The following is a 19,244-nucleotide window of genomic DNA, read 5'->3' as shown; positions in this document are numbered from 1 at the left end:
CCCAACCACAGCCATAGTATGAGATGACAGGAGGCCATGATCACAAAACGTTTCTCAGAGTAGGAGTGCTGATCTAGGAGAAAGCTGGGATGAACTGAAAGTCATTGACAGCCACCATACTGATCAAATCCTGCCTATTTGCTTGTAAATATGCTTTGCTGTTTATTTTTAAATGTGATCTGTTTTATGACTGCTGCCATATGAATTGCCTCTGAGGACATTAAAGTTGTCTGAATCACTTATCGGAGGCATTTTGCTTATCGTTCATTAGGATAAGTAGCCTATACTAGAGAGATGTGAAGTTTGAATTCAGTTTCCTAATATGGGGGATTGTTAATGACTACAACCATCAAACTAGTAGTTTAAAAATGATCATTTTAAACTGTTGTGTACATTCATCTTATCAATGTATTCAATTTTATCCAGGATTTTTGTCCATATGGCCCAGCGCTGATCTAGGATCAGGTTCCCCTGTCTATATAAACCTGCTCCTACTGATCTAAAGTCAGTTTGACCTTTTTAGGTCACAAAGACTAACATTATATGGACAGAGGGTACCTGGTCCTAGATCAGCACTCAGAAGATTTGTGACTACAGAGGTGTTGACTGAAGGGATTGACATGTATACACCATACCCCTCTCTGTCAGGGACAACTCTCTCTCTGTAACCCTGAGCCCAGTCCAGGTACTATGTTTCTATAGAGGTTCATATGAATGACTGGCATCACCTCTACAGAATGATTGTAATGAATATGTTGTCTGGTGTAGCTTGGGTATATGTGCTGTACTGAAAGCAGTGTTGGTGCTGTGACTGTATATAGCCTACTAAGTTACTTTGTGCACTGTATACCTACTTGTCATCTGGTTGTTCCTGTATAATGTCTTGGTTTTCAATTGTTTAAAATGTTTTTCTGAAACAATTTTTGGGAAATATACAGTACTGTATGTAAATCTAAGCTGGATCACACAATTATAAGGTTCATTTGAATTATACACATTTTGCAGCATACATAGGTCGAAGTCTTGTGAGTTATTGACTTGGATGTTAATTTGTTTAATTTCTTTATTTGGATCCTCATAAGCTGATGCCTTAGTAACTGCTAGTCTTCCTGGGGTCCACAGAAAATTCGTCATGGTTTCCTGGACATAGATTAGGCTAAATCTAGACCTAGACTAAAAACCATGCTCAATGGAACACATTGAAGTATATTTAGTTAGGAACTCCTCTCACCTGGTTGTCTAGGTTTTAATTGAAAGGAAAACCTACAGACACTTTGCCCTCTGTAGAATGAGTTTGACATCCCTGCCTTACAGGGTCGTCACAATAGACATGATTACAGCAGTAGTATACTATAGCAGTATAGCAGTAGTATAATATGCTATAACAGTACAGCAGTAGTATAGTATATTATAGCAGTACAGCATTATTACAACAAGAACAGACATAGAAAGAAACATAAAATTCATCATGAATTCCGGGACAGACTAGGCTTAATCTAGACCTAGGCTAAAAATCATGCTCAATGGAACACTACCATTTAAATATTATTAGTCCAGGACTAAACTTAAGCTGTGTCCTGATCACTCCTGGAAACCAGCCTCACAAATAATTAGTATTTCATTATTGAACCGAGAAGAACATACATCTGTGATTGAGCCTGCTTTCACACAGTTGTGGTGGAATCTGGAAGACATTTGTAATCTGTATTGAAGTGCTGATCATTTCATTTTTTTATTACAGTATTGGTCCATTATGTTGACTGTATAGGCTTAATATTACACCAACACAATCACTGAGCATGATCATATTGCAGTGTTAACATCACTGATTGACAAAGTATTTACCTGATAATCAGACAGTGCTTCTGACTTTATCATAGATTAACATTTAAATGTTTTTAGTACAGAGCTACAATTCCAAGCTGTAGTGTTATCACGTTCTGCAGTCCTGCTGGTTTTTCTTCCAGAAACTTGGCAGGAGTGGAGAGTCGACCTCTTGTATCCATCAACTCTACAACTTCTCCACCTTCTTCACAAACTGCAGCAGGTCGTCAGCCAGGAGCTGTGGCTCCTCGAAGGCAGCGAAGTGGCCTCCTCGGGGCATGTAAGAGTAGGAGTAGATGTTCCTGAACCTGTCTCTGGCCCACGACTGGGGCACGTGCATTAGCTCGTTGGGAAACGCGGCCAGGCCTGTAGGCACATACACCCCCGTACTGAGGACACAAGAGACAGGTTAACAAACACAGCCACACATTTACATTTTTAGTCAGAGCAGACACTCATTTTAGCAGAGTGTCTGCCAATCAGTGCATTCAACTAAAGTAGGGAGAAAACAACCACCTGGAACATCTCATTATTGGGAGCCTGTTATCATAACACAAAGCAAGCATGATCATGGGTTCAAGTCCCGCAAGGATCACATAAAACTACAAAATGTAGTATACGTCCCTTGGCATGTATTATTAAATAGCGTCTATTATTGGTTTTTAGGAACAGCCCGTGTCATATTAAACTGGACAGGCCCTGTAGGAACAGCCGGGTGTCATATTAAATGGACAGGCCCTGTAGGAACAGCCGGTGTCATATTAAACTGGACAGGCCCTGTAGGAACAGCCCGTGTCATATTAAACTGGACAGGCCCTGTAGGAACAGCCCGTGTCATATTAAACTGGACAGGCCCTGTAGGAACAGCCCGTGTCATATTAAAAATGGACAGGCCCTGTAGGAACAGCCGGTGTCATACTGGACCATATGACACCACATATACAAACTCACTTATTATCCAGTCTGTTGTCAATGTTGGTCTTTAAGTTCTCCTTGTAGAACCTCATGGAGGACACGATGGAGCCGGTGGTCCAGTAGATCATGATGTTGGTCAGCAGGTCGTCCAGGGTGAACTTCCTAAAAGACAGGAACCAGGCTCTCAATGAACCAATCAACAGCCCTGGGTTTTATTCCTTCTCCAAAAAAAACACTTTTTCAGTTGTAAATGTTTTGCTACGTTGTGCACTGATGAATACAACAAAGGTAGTCCCTCTTTCAGTTTGTGATTTTCCCATTTGGTGTCAAGTGAATAGGACTGTGAATGGGTGCTACCAAGGCAACATGTTCATGCAAATAGATTAGGATCATTGTTTTGCTGGGACAAATAAAGTTGTATTGAATGTTTCCCCTACAGTTTTGGCAGATCTGACCATCATTTGATTAAGAGTAATTGATGGGACAGCAATATATTTACCCCCTAAAAAGTATATATTTCTCCACTCACAACCCAAAGTAAACAAGCTGAACTGTAGCTTGTACCTCTCCAGCCCCCCATCTTCCAAGTCCCTGTTGTTGAAGTCAGTCCAAGTGGAAAACTTCTCCAGTATGTAAGCAGCCAGGCCAACTGGAGAGTCATTCAGTCCACAACCTGCAGGGGGAGACATTTCACAATATGATTAGAACGACTCCTACAGCTAAACTATCAGAGGTCTGTGTGTCCGTGCATTTATTTATTTTACCAGGGAGTCATACTGAAACCATGGTCTCTTTTACAGCCCTGAAATACATACAATACACACAAAATATAAATAAAGAAAGAAAAACAAGATCATAAAAAACACATTCATTGGTAATAAGGTCATCACTCAGCTTTCTGAATTGCCCTAGAGGCACCAAAACATAAAATGGAAAAACATTTTGAAGATAGTTCTTAGACATTATTTGTGGAACAAAAATCTGCATGAGAGCACCAGCTGTTCCAGAGGACCAGCTACGGTATGTTTTGTCACATCTATATTTTCAATTTGTTTTCTATAACATTGATGTGGGGTTTAGAACAGTAGGCGTATTGGAAAAATTCCAGTTTTATATTTAACCTAACTTTACACATTCTTTGCGACTGTGTTCCAGACGACTGTGTGATCATGCTCTCAGTTGCCGATGTGAGTAAGACCTTTAAAAACAGGTCAACATTCACAAGGCCGCAGGGCCAGACGGACTACCAGGACGTGTACTCAGAGCATGCGCTGACCAACCGGCAAGTGTCTTCACTGATATTTTCAACCGCTCCCTGACCGAGTCTAATACCTACACGTTTCAAGCAGACCGCCAAAGTCCCTGTGCCCAAGAACAGCCAAGGTAACCTGCCAAATGACTACCGACCCATAGCACTCACATCTGTAATGTTTTAACCCGTTACATGCAGCCTGGTCTAGGACAATTGAGGAAAGCCTCTGAATTAGCAGCGAGTGATCAACAGTATCAAAAGCCTTTGACATGTCATTGAAGAGGGCAGCACAATGTTGCCTTTCATCCAGACAGTTAACCACATCATTTATAACTAGGGATGCAGAAGAGTTAGTGCTATGACCTGGTCTAAACAGACTTATTTAATTTTAAAATACATTTCAAAGACACAAAAGATCTTAGCTGAGATTTATTCAAGGATTCTAATACTTTAGCTAGGCAAGAAAGTTTAGAAATAGGCCAATAATGATTTAGGGCACAATGGTCACCACCTTTGAAGGTTGGAGTACATGGGCCGTCTTCCAAACCTTGGTGCCAGTACCAGATATAAATCGTCAGGTTAAAGATTCAGCCATCAGGGGGACAGAGAGCTGCAGCAAATCTGGATCAAGCATATCACCAGGTGTGTGGTGGTGGTGTTAGGAGTACTACAGACGGATGGTAAAAACTGACCAACAAAGCAGTCCATTCAGTCTCATGCTCAAACAACAAGCCTGGGAGTTGTGGGTCATCAAAACGCCAGGTGAAATATCAGGTAAAATAAAGCTGTGACATTCTCACCAGCGGAGTCTGGCTTGGTGCCCTGGATGTGCAGGTAGCCAGTCTCTCTGATGATCTCATAGATGTTCCTTTCCATGAAACCTACGGAACCAAACAACCTTCTGACATCTTCCCTGGTGAACCCAACCAGCCAGGGCACGTAGCGGCCAATCAGGATGGAAAACAGGACACCGAACCCCCTCAGTTTGCTAGTTAACATGTTGAGGTGGAGACCCTTCACACACCTACACAGTAGCACAGGAAGAGAAGATAAAGAGTGTGGTCATCCAACAGAGAAATCTTTCTGCTTGATGGTTACAGTGTTGATGTTCTGAAGACATGTTATTCTGTGTACACTAAATGTCCCCGTGACCTAGCGTTTCCCAAACTCAGTCCTGGGGACCACAATGGGCACAATTTGCTCTTAATTAAAATACTAAAACTTGATGAGTTAAATCAGCTGTGTATTGCTGTACAGCAAACACCCAAATGTGTACACCTTGGAGTCCCCATGAGCGAGATTGGGAAAGGCCACTGTAACCCTTCGATATTTGCAGATGTGAAGGGTCTGGACAGGTATAATCAGTGTAGTGGTGGAGCTGTGTATCTGAAGGGTCTGGATAGGTATAATCAGTGTAGTGGTGGAGCTGTGTATCTGAAGGGTCTGGATAGGTATAATCAGTATTGTGGTGGAGCTGTGTATCTGAAGGGTCTGGATAGGTATAATCAGTGTAATGGTGGAGCTGTGTATCTGAAGGGTCTGGATAGGTATAATCAGTATTGTGGTGGAGCTGTGTATCTGAAGGGTCTGGATAGGTATAATCAGTATTGTGGTGGAGCTGTGTATCTGAAGGGTCTGGATAGGTATAATCAGTATTGTGGTGGAGCTGTGTATCTGAAGGGTCTGGACAGGTATAATCAGTGTAATGGTGGAGCTGTGTATCTGAAGGGTCTGGATAGGTATAATCAGTGTAATGGTGGAGCTGTGTATCTGAAGGGTCTGGATAGGTATAATCAGTGTAATGGTGGAGCTGTGTATCTGAAGGGTCTGGATAGGTATAATCAGTGTAGTGGTGGAGCTGTGTATCTGAAGGGTCTGGATAGGTATAATCAGTGTAGTGGTGGAGCTGTGTATCTGAAGGGTCTGGATAGGTATAATCAGTGTAATGGTGGAGCTGTGTATCTGAAGGGTCTGGATAGGTATAATCAGTGTAATGTTGGCACTTCCACCATATTGTTCCCACTAACAGATCAACAAATATCAAAAGGGTTTGAGTTCCAAGGGGAAGGACTAGAGGGAGAATTGGGGACAGCTGTCTGTTATTTTTTTAAATTAAGTCATTAAAGAACACATTCTTATTTACAATGGACGGCCTCCCCCAGCCAAACCCGGACGACGCTGGGCCAATTATCCACCGCCCTATCGGACTCCCAATCACGACCGGTTGTGATACAACCTGGAATCGAACCAGGGAGGCTGTAGTGACGCCTTTAGCGCTGAGATGCGGTGCTTTAGACCGCTGAACCAGGGTGGTTGTAGTGACGCCTTTAGCACTGAGATGCGGTGCTTTAGACCGCTGAACCAGGGTGGTTGTAGTGACACCTTTAGCACTGAGATGCGGTGCTTTAGACCGCTGAACCAGGGCGGTTGTAGTGAAGCCTTTAGCACTGAGATGCGGTGCTTTAGACCGCTGAACCAGGGTGGTTGTAGTGACGCCTTTAGCACTGAGATGCGGTGCTTTAGACCGCTGCACCAGGGTGGTTGTAGTGACGCCTTTAGCACTGAGATGCGGTGCTTTAGACCGCTGAACCAGGGTGGTTGTAGTGACGCCTTTAGCACTGAGATGCGGTGCTTTAGACCGCTGAACCAGGGTGGTTGTAGTGACGCCTTTAGCACTGAGATGCGGTGCTTTAGACCGCTGAACCAGGGTGGTTGTAGTGACACCTTTAGCACTGAGATGCGGTGCTTTAGACCGCTGAACCAGGGAGGTTGTAGTGACACCTTTAGCACTGAGATGCGGTGCTTTAGACCGCTGAACCAGGGTGGTTGTAGTGACACCTTTAGCACTGAGATGCGGTGCTTTAGACCGCTGAACCAGGGTGGTTGTAGTGAAGCCTTTAGCACTGAGATGCGGTGCTTTAGACCGCTGAACCAGGGTGGTTGTAGTGACGCCTTTAGCACTGAGATGCGGTGCTTTAGACCGCTGAACCAGGGTGGTTGTAGTGACGCCTTTAGCACTGAGATGCGGTGCTTTAGACCGCTGAACCAGGGTGGTTGTAGTGATGCCTTTAGCACTGAGATGCGGTGCTTTAGACCGCTGAACCAGGGTGGTTGTAGTGAAGCCTTTAGCACTGAGATGCGGTGCTTTAGACCGCTGAACCAGGGTGGTTGTAGTGACGCCTTTAGCACTGAGATGCGGTGCTTTAGACCGCTGAACCAGGGTGGTTGTAGTGAAGCCTTTAGCACTGAGATGCGGTGCTTTAGACCGCTGAACCAGGGAGGTTGTAGTGAAGCCTTTAGCACTGAGATGCGGTGCTTTAGACCGCTGAACCAGGGTGGTTGTAGTGAAGCCTTTAGCACTGAGATGCGGTGCTTTAGACCGCTGCGCCACTCGGGAGTTCTTATGCTGCTTCCTGGTTTTAAACCCTTCTTCCAAAGTGTACAGGTGCACACTTTTTCCCCCTCATGGATTAGACACTGCTGGCAACTCACTCCAGCCAATGCTTACATCAATTATATGCTTTAAAATCCATGACGGGGAATGTGCAAGTGCACATCTCGAAAAGAGGAGAATTGTTCTTACTCTGGCTTCATCTGGGCCATGTTAGTAGTGATGAGTGAGCCCCAGTCTCCTCCCTGCAGATAATACTCTGAGAAACCCAGACGCTCCATCAGCTTGTGGAAGACCCTCGCTGCAGCCAGAGAGTTAAACCCTGCAGGGAGGAACACCACAGAAGAAGAGCAGATACATTAGTATGACACCACAGAAGACCATAGCCGTTAACTCATCTATTCCTAGTATAGTGAACTAATAGTAACTTTACTAAATAGAGCTGGGTTAAAAAGCCAAAAAGATGAATTACCACAATCAGAAAATAAAACAAAACCTTGAATCTCCTTGCTTGAGTAATAAAAAAGAGAAAAACAGTATTAGTGGGATATTTATTGCTATTCTAGGTTCTACAAAACCTCCAGCATGTCATGATGGGGTTACTGTAACCTAACCCTGTATTACTGTGGTGTGGAGTTATGATATAACGAGATAGAGATACATAACAAGTCACTTAGCAGGATATATGGATATGTCCAGCTCAAATTCTTGCAACAAACAACGTGACAGAACGTGTTTTTCCATTTGCAAAAACTGGTCTATGCCATTACAGTTCTTAAGAATTGGGGTGTCAAACAGTCCAATCAGTCCAGCGAAGTGGGGTGTCAAACATACAGCCCCCGTCCAATCAGTCCAGAGAAGTGGGGTGTCAAACATACAGCCCCCGTCCAATCAGTCCAGCGAAGTGGGGTGGAAGGCCATGGAAGAACTGGGACATTTTCAGCTTCCAGAAATTGTGTATAGATCCTTGAGACATGGGGCCATGCATTATCATGCTGAAACTTGTGGTGATGGTGGCGGATGAATGGCACGACAACGGGCCTCAGGATCTCATCACGCTATCAATTCAATTCAAGGATGCTTTATTGGCATGGGAAACTTTTGTTAACATTGCCAAAGCAAGTGAAGTAGATAATATACAAAAGTGAAATAAACAAAAATGAACAGTAAACATGACTCATCTCTAGTATCTGTGTATTCAAATTGCATTAGACAAAATGCAATGTTGTCCGTAGCTTATGACTGACCATACCATAACCCCACCATGGGTTACTCTGTTCACAACGTTGACATTAGCAAACCGCTCGCCCACACGACACCATGCATGCTGTCTGCCATCTGCCCGGAACAGTTGAAACCTGAATTAATCCATTTAAAGCACACTTCTCCAGCGTGACAATAGCCATCGAAGGTGAGCATTTGCCCACTGAAGTCGGTTACGACGCCGAAATGCAGTCAGTTCATGACCCTGGTGAGGACGACAGGCACGCAGATGAGCTTCCCCGAGACGGTTTCTGGCAGTTTTTGCAGAAATTCTTCGGTTGTGCAAACCCACAGTTTACTCAGCTGTCCGGGTGGCTGGTCTCATACGATCCCACAGGTGACGAAGCTGGTTGTGTAGGTCCTGGGCTGGCACGGTTACAGGTGGTTGTGAGACAGGTTGGATGTACTGCCAAATTCTCTAAAACAATGTTGGAGGCAGCTTATGGTAGAGAAATTAACATTCAATTCTCTGGCAACAGCTTTGGTGGACATTCCTACAGTCAGCATGCCAATTACACACACCCTCAAAACTTGAGACATCTGTGTCATTGTGTTGTGTGACAATACTGCACATTTTAGAGTGGCCTTTTATTGTTCTCAAAACAAGGTGCACCTGTGTAATGATCATGCTGTTTAATCAGTAAATTGATATGCCACATGCCAGGTGGGTGGATTATCTTGGCAAATGCTCAGTAACAGGGATGTAAACTAATTTGTGGACAACATTTGAGAGAAATAAGCTTTTTGGAAAATGTCTGGGTTATTTTATTTCAGCTCATGAAACATGGGACCAACCCTTTGCATGTTGCATTCAGATTTTTGTTCAGTGTACATTTGTACAGTTTCTTGACTGTGTCCAGCTCGCTAATATTTACCTGAATGAAAGCTAGGCAGTGTATATATATATATATATATAACACATTTTCAGTGCAGCATTTTGGAAATCGTTGAAGACCGAAAGCGGCCCCTGCGGCAGAATGAGTTTGACACCCCTGCTTTAGAGAATGCTTATGCCCCATAAGCGAGTCCTCACCTTGCTTACGAGGGGCCTCAGAGAAGCCATATCCTGGGATGGAGGGGCAGATGACCTCGAAAGCCAGACTGTCCAGCGAGTCAGTGAGTAAAGGCAGGATCCTATAGAACTCATAGACAGAGCCAGGCCAGCCATGCACCAGCATTAGAGGCAACACCCTCTGACCCTCACGGTGAGGTGGACGCACATGGATGAAGTGTACATCTAATCCTGAAGGAAGAGGAATCAGGGGTTAGAGGATGGGGAGCAGTGGGTAAAACATTGGGGGAACTTGTTATAAGCATGTATGAGCCTTTTATAAAGGCCTTATTCTTTATATCAACATTATTATTTTTAAACTGACTTTTATGATTATGTCTGACAAATTTCCAAACAGAGTGAGAGACAGAAACTGGCACTATAAAGATCATGATGTGATCATCAAGGCCTACTAACCCTCGATATTGGTTTTGAATTGAGGGTACTTGTTGAGTATTGCAATCTGCTTCTTCCAGTTAAATTGATGCCTCCAGTGGGAGACCACCTTCTTCAGGTAGGTAGAGTTGAAGCCGTACTGGAAACCTGCGTCCTCCAGGGGTTCAGTGTACCGGGTCCTGTCAATACGGTCATACAAGTCCTGTAGAGGAGGAAGATGATGATGGAGGAGGAGGAAGAAGACCACCTGTGTTAGGCCTGTTGTGGTCATACAAAGTTACATGTTCCCTTGATTTTCACATGAAATTAAAAGATACCCAGCCATAACTCACTGGGCAAACAACGTCATTTCAACATGGATAATTGGGTAATATTTAGTTGAGACGTTGATCAATGAGATTACAACCTATATTCACTCAAAAAGATAAAAGTTAGTTGAATTTCTAATGTGTTGTCACTACACTTTCAACCATCTAAAAGCACAACCAAATTCCAATGGAAAAACAATGTCTGATTTTTGGTTTAATTGTTACCGAAATGTATATTACTGCAAATTGGGAATACAATGTCAGATATTTTGTTTATTTATACAACAGATTAATGTATTATCACTGTGCTTCATCTGATAGCAGAACCAAATGACCAAGATTGCAGTTGAGGATCACTGTTCTCTATGCTCCCTGTCCAGCAGGGGGTACTGTTGCATCAAGGCCCAGTCAAACAGACTACAAAACAACTTCTATCGCCTGGCCATGACACTATCAAATGGCTAACAGATACTGTTCTCCCTCCCCTACAGACTATCCACATGGACTATATGTCCATCCACAGGAGTCCACCCGCTCAGTCAATTTACGCTGCTGCTAAAATTATCATTGATTAAATGTATTAGTTTGTTAAATGACTGTTGATTATTGATTGCCACTACCATCTATTGATCCTGCTACTGGTCCCTATCCCTTCTGTTTACATGTATATATTACTATCAGTATCCATCTATTGATCCTGCTACTGGTCCCTATTCATCCTGTTTACATGTATATATTACTATCAGTATCCATCTATTGATCCTGCTACTGGTCCCTATCCCTCCTGTTTACATGTATATATTACTATCAGTATCCATCTATTGATCCTGCTACTGGTCACTGTTCATCCTGTTTACATGTATATATTACTATCAGTATCCATCTATTGATCCTGCTACTGGTCACTATTCATCCTGTTTACATGTATATATTACTATCAGTATCCATCTATTGATCCTGCTACTGGTCACTATTCATCCTGTTTACATGTATATATTAGTTTCTATTTATCCTGCTATTGGTCACTATCCCTCCTGTCATTGGCACAGATCAAACTATACAAGCAGAAGATACATTGCGTTGACAACCAAACAATTCAATATCACTAAATTTTACATCAACTTGAAACACTTGGCCAATTTTATTGTCTATGTTTAATTAAATTCTGGGTTGAATTGAAACAATAGCTGTTGATGATTTTACTAATGCTATACCGGTCTAAATAGTCTCATTGATGATGTATGAGAGATAAAGTACAGTCCTGTTTCATTTGCTCTGTTAAACCTTCCCTTCGGAATGACTTTAATAGCGACAGTGAATCTATTTCGTTTTTAACTGGAGATCTCACAACAATCCTTCGAGATAGCACATTTGTAATAGTCTGTGACAAATATAATGTCTGGGCCTGGATGGGATACCAAAGGGTAGCTGTAGATACATCAATTCTCCAACAGGAGGTGCTGCCCAGCCTATTGTTTTTGTCCTTACAGTTTTTTCCCCCAACAGTGGATAGAAATGTTGATGATCTGACATTGTTTTAAATATACAAATTAATTAAACATATGTTATACAATTGCCTGTTGAAATTTGGTTACCATGACATAATTCTGTGGTTGAAATTTCACCCTCAAAACAAGTTTACTTCTTTCAAATCTAAATGTATTTTACATGTAGATTCCATGTCACAATATGTTGGAAAATTAAGTTAAAACAAAGTGGACTGAACCAGTTTGTGCCCAGTGGAAACTGACAGTAAGACTTGCAGCAATTATGAACTTGATATAAAGTTTCACCCCCTTATTATCCTACCTGTATCTCTTCATCAGAAGTTTGGACCTGAAAGGGGAAAACCTTCTCATCCTCTGACTGAGGCTTCTCTCCTGCCCCCCACCACCCACCCCCTATTGGAATGCGCTTGGCCTTCGTCCCTTGATACACCCAGTAATAACAGGTCAGCAGCCCGCCCACGGCCACCGCAGACCCGGCCACCAAGAGCTGCTGCTGCTGGGTAGGATCCAGGCTGGAGATGGCCTGTCTGGAATACCAACACACAAACAACCCGGAAATTAAAAAACATGTTAGCATCACAAACCAGGTTTCCATTCAACCTTTCTATGCGAGTAAAGTACATATTAAAACAACATAACGACAGGCCTGATGAACACAGAACATTAGTTGGTAAACTTTCTAAATGTCGACAAAACACGCTAGACAAGGTGTGATCTTTTTGTCTGTAAAATTAATTATGCGAGAAATGTCAGTGGAAATGCTTTTATGCGCAAATATTGATATAATAACCATCATAATCAAGCAATGCCATGTCGTTTGGTCCGTTCACTACTACTCGTTGGGAAAGCATACAGTTTATTAGGCTAGCGATTCAATCAATGATGATGAAAGTGCAAGGTGATGAATTTGATGCCTCGTTCCAATATATAACGAAGGTTTATTCTGGTGAAATGATCAATGCTTGGCTGCCGTTTGACAAATAAACATTTCGCTATTTTGTCCATTATAGTCTCACCATGTAGGCAAATTCGTTTTTATCTTGGCTTCCGTCTTACATATAAACAAACTTGCTCTCATCATGTAGGCAGCGCCCACCCACACCGTATCTACGAGCTGTTGCCAAAACCAAAGATTCGCTATATAGCAAAACATGTCTTCTTACAAATCTATCAGTAGTTGAAAATGCGATGGAAACCCATTTAACTTGTTTTTTATTTTGAGACATGGGAATTTAACTATTTCATTCAACCTCCCAAACCTACTCATTGCCCCCCAGGGGAAAAAATTGTATTTCAGAGGTAAAAATCGGAATAAAATGCTTGTTTGGATGTCAACCCTAATATATTTTCATGTCGTCATCACCAATCACAGTTAAAGCTGCAAAACATCACTTTTTGGGCAACCCAACATCTGTCATTCTCAATGAAAGCAAGTCTAAGAAGCAGTAGATATGTTCTATGTGCGACATTTCTATGCATCTTTTTACGTAGTGTTTTGTACACAAGATTCAAGCAGCTGATATTAGTATATGTGGTAATGGAAAATATATTTCACAACTGTTTAAATAGTGTAGAAAATCATCGTTCCATACTTGCTTGTAGTCAAATAAAACTGACAATAGGCGAACTATTAGAAGTTTTGCAACCAGAAAATGGCGAAGCGATTTCTACATGTGCACCTTTAAAAACGACACGCCTCCAAACCCAGATTTCTCTATCCTAGCTATGCTACCAGTTTATACAAATGGGAGTTAGCATTTTGCGGTCACTCATTCTAAACCTGAAAAGGGACGATTTCTAAACGTTACGCATCGAAAACAGCCAAATATATCCAAAATCGAACATTGGTAACCAAAATGTGGGCCTGTTACAATACATCGATCACGATTTGACGAATATCCAGTTTGTTTGTTGAACGTGCGCCGCCAAACCGCAGTCCTTCTTCTATCCCGACTGGCTGCGTTCCATTGACCTATTTAGTCTTAACCACAACTATAGGCTATGAATATACTCTTACGCAATGGTTTGATTAAATACGCCCTATTTATCCACATAAAAAAACTACTCACTTCAGAACTTCAATTGTCTGCATGGTTACTCAAGAGTCCTGCAGTTCCAATGTGCGCTCCTGTCTGTGCGTCATTGACCGAAGTCTGGACGTTTGCGGCATTCAAATCAGCTGAACTCGGAAATCTCCGACTTCAGTGCTTTCAGATCAACTGGGAACTCGGGAAAAATGAGCTCTGGCTGGGAAAATCTTTTTGAACGGTAATCCAACTTGGAATTCGAAGTCGGGACACTGCGCAGCGCACCTTTCTCAAACTCAGACTTTACGATTTGAAAATCAGACCACTGACGTCATGATTTGACCTCGTTTTTCCCCCCGAGTTGCCAGTTGACTTGAAAGCACCATTTCACTAGACTATTGACATTATGACCAGGATGATAAGAAAATACAATTCTTAATTCTAATTTCATTTCTCAGGTTTGTATCATCAATAACTTGAAGCCAGTCACCATAGGCTAAATAACAAGCACAGAAGTCAAATCACGAATATAGCCTAGCCCCATGTAAACCTCATTCCAAGGAGGGCAGAGTGTCTGCGGGTTTTCGCTCTAACCTTGTTCTTGATTGATGAATTAAGGTCACTAATTCCTAATGAACTACCCTCACCTGGTTGTCTAGGTCTTAATCGAAAGAAGAAATATAAAAGCGGCAGACACTCCGCCCTCAGTGGAATGAGTTTGACCCCCCCACTGGGAACGTCTAACAGTAGGCCTAAATGCTAGACTGTATAAATAGCCAATCATCCCTAAAGCCAATAAAGCCTAGTCCTATTTAGTTTAGTGTCACTTACAGAGATTTAGAGTTTTGACAGCCATTGGTGTGCAGGTTCTCATTACGTTTCATAATATTTTTCCATAATGAATTATTTAGCTTAGCCTACAACCAAGCAAATCAACGGGGTAAGCCGCTCTGCAAAACGGCCAACTCTAGTTAGCTACGTGATATCTCTTGGGTCCTCTTTTAGGCCTCGAGGACACCAACAGTTATTATTGCGTTTTGGTACACTAGAAGTACATTCATTTCCAATGGAGAGCTGCGTTTGCCTTGCAGCATTGGGTTGCAGAGGCAATTCGTTATGTGGTACACACGTTGGATTTATCGAACTTTTGCACCGAACTGTATTTGTTAAATGGCTTGACAGAAGTAGTAACAGAAGGTGAACGTTTAACTGTTGCTGCACGCATGCGTCCCATTTTTCGCGCAAAATTCATTGTCGGTGTGATAGAGGCGGTCGCTTTTGTGTTGATATTATTAGTGGAATCAATGTCAAGCCCCACCCCTCAACAGGCACAAGTGACGTCAACGCGTTTATATAAAAGTCGTCGGAGGCGAGGATTTGTTGTGGTGTAACGTTACTTGATACGATCGGAGTTGCAATAAAGACCGATATCAGACGGGAAAAATGCTCATGAATTGGAAGATCGTCGTTCCTTTGCTCGCGATGGCATCCATCGTGGCGAGCGCCGATATAATGTTGGGGGGCGTCGTGGACGCAAATATGAACGACCCCGCTACCAGAGACGCGCTGAAGTTCGCGGTGGCCGAATACAACAAGGGAACAAACGACCTGTATGTTAGGCAGGTGGCCAAGGTTGTCAAGGCTCAGGAACAGGTCAGTCCCTTTTTATACACCCTTTCATTAGTTGAATGACGTCAATGTTGATCGTTCGTTGTGTAGCGTAGTTTTCTTGTTTTTCATGCCGCTGTTTAATACCTAAATTCACTCTGGCTATGAGAAAAATGTTCCATTGCAATACTAGTTGGTAACGTTCTTATCCCCTGCTTGCTTGCTAGCCAACTATGGCTAAATTAGTCACGTCAAACAATGAAGACAGAATAAGAGCAAACGATTTGCCTTTACATTTTCTTGTGACAGTGAATTTGGATACACACTTAAATGATAATGAGCTATAGTGCTGTGCGATTTCACCTGGCATAGGTGATGTGCTCTCTTGTCAGGACACTGTTGTTCAGAGGAACTAACTAACACAATCACTTCAAATCCAAGCTGTAAAACCAGCAAACTAGCTGCATTTAATTTGACCTGTATTTCTTTATATATCCATTAAAAAGTGTGCCGGTGTGAAATGGTTAGCGAGGTGCGTGCTAATAGTGACTCAATCGGTGTCGTTAATTGCTCTGAGATCTTGAAGTGGTTTCCCTTGCTTTGCAAGGTCCGCGGCTTTTGTGGAGCGATAGGTAACTGTGCTTTGTGGGAGGCAGTTGTTGTGTGCACAGGGTCCCTGGTTCGATCCCAGGTAGGGGTGAGGAGAGGGACGGAAGCAACACTCTTTACACCAACCAGCTGCTTCATGATTTCGACTGGCTGAGAAACTCTCTTCCGGATGCTAGAGACAGACAGCAATGTTTATACAAATCTCCGCTGTTGAAAATCAAATACCGGTCTAAAAGAAATGGGAGATTTTTACAGTGGATCAAGTTTATAAACTGCCTGGCTGGGTTTACGAGAATGTGGATTGGAGAAAGTGGATTGCGCAGTCAAATGGAACAGATTAAATGGGCATGTCAACGTCCTACCTTTAGCTGGTGCTAATTTGTGGAATGAACAATGTCTGGAATGCGGTTTATCCAGTATTAGACCCACCCGTTTGTATAATTCCCTATAACGCAGGGTATGTTTGAACCATAGAATTAAATTGCTATAGTAAATTTGTTTTAAAGTTTGAGCTACTTTTGAACGCAAAATTGAAAACCGTATTGGTCTTGTTGAATTTGGTTTTCATAATAGCAAGCTAGGTTTGATGGTTAGCTAAAGTCTGTTTGTTGGGTTACCACGGCAACTACTGTAGCCGTCTAGTCAACTTGCTGGCTACTTCGCTGGATGGTGAACACACTTGTTGTGGTAAATTATAGCTTTGATGTAAAAGGAATAATCAACTCAGGGTTCTATCCATTCTCTGGAAAATAAACTCCGGTCAAGGTCAGTTCCACTCCGCTATAGTGTCGCCTTCCACGTCGGTCATTGTTTTCCATAGAACGCATAGCCCCTCGTTGTTCCCTTACATAGTTGGTGATGAGTGGAGACAATGGGAGCCTATTGTCGCTAGGACTCATGTGATTATAAGATGCCCATTTGCCCTATGTACCCTCTGGCTCAGTGAACAATGCTCACCTGACATTATGCAGGAGACTCATTTTTAAACCATGCAGTCATCTGCACTGTTTTTTAGTAGTTCAGTTCTAGCCATAGAAATATAATCACTAGAACAGGTTCCTCATTCAAGATGGGGGATCTCTATGTCTGTGGTCTGACATGCTGACCATCCTCTGCTTACAGGTGGTAGCTGGGATGAAGTACATCTTCACAGTGCTGATGGCCAGGACCCTGTGCAGGAAAGGAGGCGTGAAGGACTGCGCTGTGCATCTGGCCCCAGCTGCGGTAAGGACTACTAGGCTTGTCTGGTCCCAGATCTGTTTGTGTTAACACTGGCACTTCAGCTCAGTGCTTCCTATATGTACAGCTTAAGAATGGTCCATTTTTAGTTTATAACCTGTTACCAACAGGGATCACATTGGTAACCTATAAACTGTTAGTAAAGCCTACTTTTAACGTGTTACCCATTTCACTATTGGTTCAGTATTGTTTTTTTTTACAAATTGCTTTGTTTGCAAAGGGAAGTTTCAGGTGACATTTCTAGAGATTAATGTCTGTTGGCAGTGTTTGAGAGCATCAACCATGATTCATTGTGGGTACATTTTGCCTGACTACTCTACAAATAATAAAATTGTTTATGATGCAAGGTGATTTGTAGGTCAGGCAGTCAGATGCAATGTCCAACAAACCTTTTGTCAGGTGTTATGCTTGCTGAAGGGGTGTGATCATACCAACTCGTGTTGCTTCCTGTTTCCTCAGACCTACCAGTGCACCTTTGAGGTGTGGAGCCGCCCCTGGATGGGAGCGAGCCAGTTGATCAAGAATGTCTGCCAGCCGTAAAGACCTAAAGGAGAGAAGACTTGGTCTAGTCTTCCCTATAACTAGTGTTATGTATTACTAATGCTGGTCAACCTCTGAATATCATAAACAAGAATCCAACTAATAATTTTCTAACTTTATGCATTCCCACACTAATAAAATAACTTGTTTTGAAAATGTAGTATTAAAATGGTTTGTAAACTCTATGCAACAGTTGAACTAAATAAAGAAATGGTTTGTTACATCTACATGTGGTTATTTACTTCATCTTGTTGCCAGATGAACAAATCTTAGATGGACACATTTTGTGACAAATAGCACAAGGTTGAGAAATATAACCCTCGGTCAGTCACACCCGATGATTCACAGGGACATGACGGACAACATACGTTATATAAAGGCTCATGCATTCAACACAAAGCATAATGACAAAGCAGAAACAGGTTTAGACCCTGTTGCATATGTATTAAAAAGGAAACTGCTATCACACTTGCATAGCTATTCAGTTTTCAGACCCTTTACTCAGTACTTTGAAGCAGCCACTACAGTCTCTAGTCTTGTATGACTCGACAAGCGTGGCACACCAGTATTAACGGGGATTTTCTCCCATACTTCTCTGCAGATCCCCCTCCAGCTTGACTCTGTGATGCTGGCCTTGTACATAGTGTCTGTGTTCTTTTGCCCATCTTAATCTTTTCTTTTTATTGGCCAGTCTGATGGCTTTCTTTGCCACTCTGCCTAGAAGGCCAACATCCCGGAGTCGCCTCTTCAGTGATGTTGAGCCTGGTGTTTTGCGGGTACTATTTAATGAAGCTGCCAGTTGAGTTCTTGTGAGGCGTCTTTCTCAAACTAGACCCTAACGTACTTGTCCTCTGTGGAGTTATCTTTCTGCTTTACCAATTGAGGAGAGTTAAACTACACACAAGTCAGAGTTATATTTTATTTAATTTATTTAACCAGGAAGGGCTCATTGAGATTTTAAAACTCTTTTTCAAGAGCGTCCTGGCCAAGATAGGCAGCAAGTCATTACAAAAATTACAGACAGACAACATGAAAAACTACAAGTAATCTAAAAACCATTGAATTCACAAGAGTGTAACAAAATCAAAAAGAGCAAATTAAAAACATTGACAGGTTAGGGAATCAGCCTCAAAATCCTTCATCAGTGATTTAAAAACACCAATCGGGACAAGTTCTTCCAGTTTAAAAGTATTTTAAGGTGTTCCAAGACGATGGCGCAGAGTACATAAAAGCCCTTTTACCAAATTCAGTTCGGACATTTGGAACAGTTAGCAGGATAAAGTCCAGCGAACGAAGAGTACCCACCACATTTC

The 19,244-nt window shown here is 42.4% G+C and overlaps 2 protein-coding genes across 2 annotated transcripts; one reads left to right on the top strand and one right to left on the bottom strand.

Moving 5' to 3' along the window:
- Positions 1-1,045: 1,045 nt before the first annotated feature.
- Positions 1,046-14,227, bottom strand: LOC120029925 (epoxide hydrolase 1-like). The gene is made up of 9 exons (XM_038975236.1): positions 13,978-14,227; positions 12,210-12,435; positions 10,114-10,294; positions 9,679-9,888; positions 7,575-7,704; positions 4,792-5,015; positions 3,304-3,412; positions 2,776-2,901; positions 1,046-2,213 (listed from the first exon to the last, which is right to left on the bottom strand). Exons 1-9 carry the CDS (start codon positions 13,998-14,000, stop codon positions 2,012-2,014), a joined length of 1,431 nt encoding a protein of 476 aa, XP_038831164.1. The 5' UTR covers positions 14,001-14,227; the 3' UTR covers positions 1,046-2,011.
- A 1,040-nt stretch (positions 14,228-15,267) lies between these two features.
- Positions 15,268-18,158, top strand: LOC120029927 (cystatin-like). Its single transcript, XM_038975238.1, has 3 exons — positions 15,268-15,588; positions 17,275-17,376; positions 17,851-18,158. Exons 1-3 carry the CDS (start codon positions 15,379-15,381, stop codon positions 17,929-17,931), a joined length of 393 nt encoding a protein of 130 aa, XP_038831166.1. The 5' UTR covers positions 15,268-15,378; the 3' UTR covers positions 17,932-18,158.
- Positions 18,159-19,244: the final 1,086 nt, after the last annotated feature.

This window comes from Salvelinus namaycush, chromosome 35 (assembly GCF_016432855.1).
Source record: "Salvelinus namaycush isolate Seneca chromosome 35, SaNama_1.0, whole genome shotgun sequence".
NCBI classification, from domain to species: Eukaryota; Metazoa; Chordata; class Actinopteri; order Salmoniformes; family Salmonidae; genus Salvelinus; species Salvelinus namaycush.
This window is presented reverse-complemented; position numbering and strand designations above follow the sequence as displayed.

Coding starts and splice junctions, on each gene's coding strand:
- LOC120029925 (XM_038975236.1), bottom strand. CDS start 14,000: ATGCAGACAATTGAAGTTCTGAA. Junction 3,413..4,791: donor CACCAAGCCAGACTCCGCTG/GTGAGAATGTCA, acceptor CTCCCCCTGCAG/GTTGTGGACTGAATGACTCT. Junction 2,214..2,775: donor GACAACAGACTGGATAATAA/GTGAGTTTGTAT, acceptor TTGTGTCCTCAG/TACGGGGGTGTATGTGCCTA.
- LOC120029927 (XM_038975238.1), top strand. CDS start 15,379: ATGCTCATGAATTGGAAGATCGTCGTTCCTTTGCTCGCGATGGCATCC. Junction 15,589..17,274: donor TTGTCAAGGCTCAGGAACAG/GTCAGTCCCTTT, acceptor CTCTGCTTACAG/GTGGTAGCTGGGATGAAGTA. Junction 17,377..17,850: donor TGCATCTGGCCCCAGCTGCG/GTAAGGACTACT, acceptor CTGTTTCCTCAG/ACCTACCAGTGCACCTTTGA.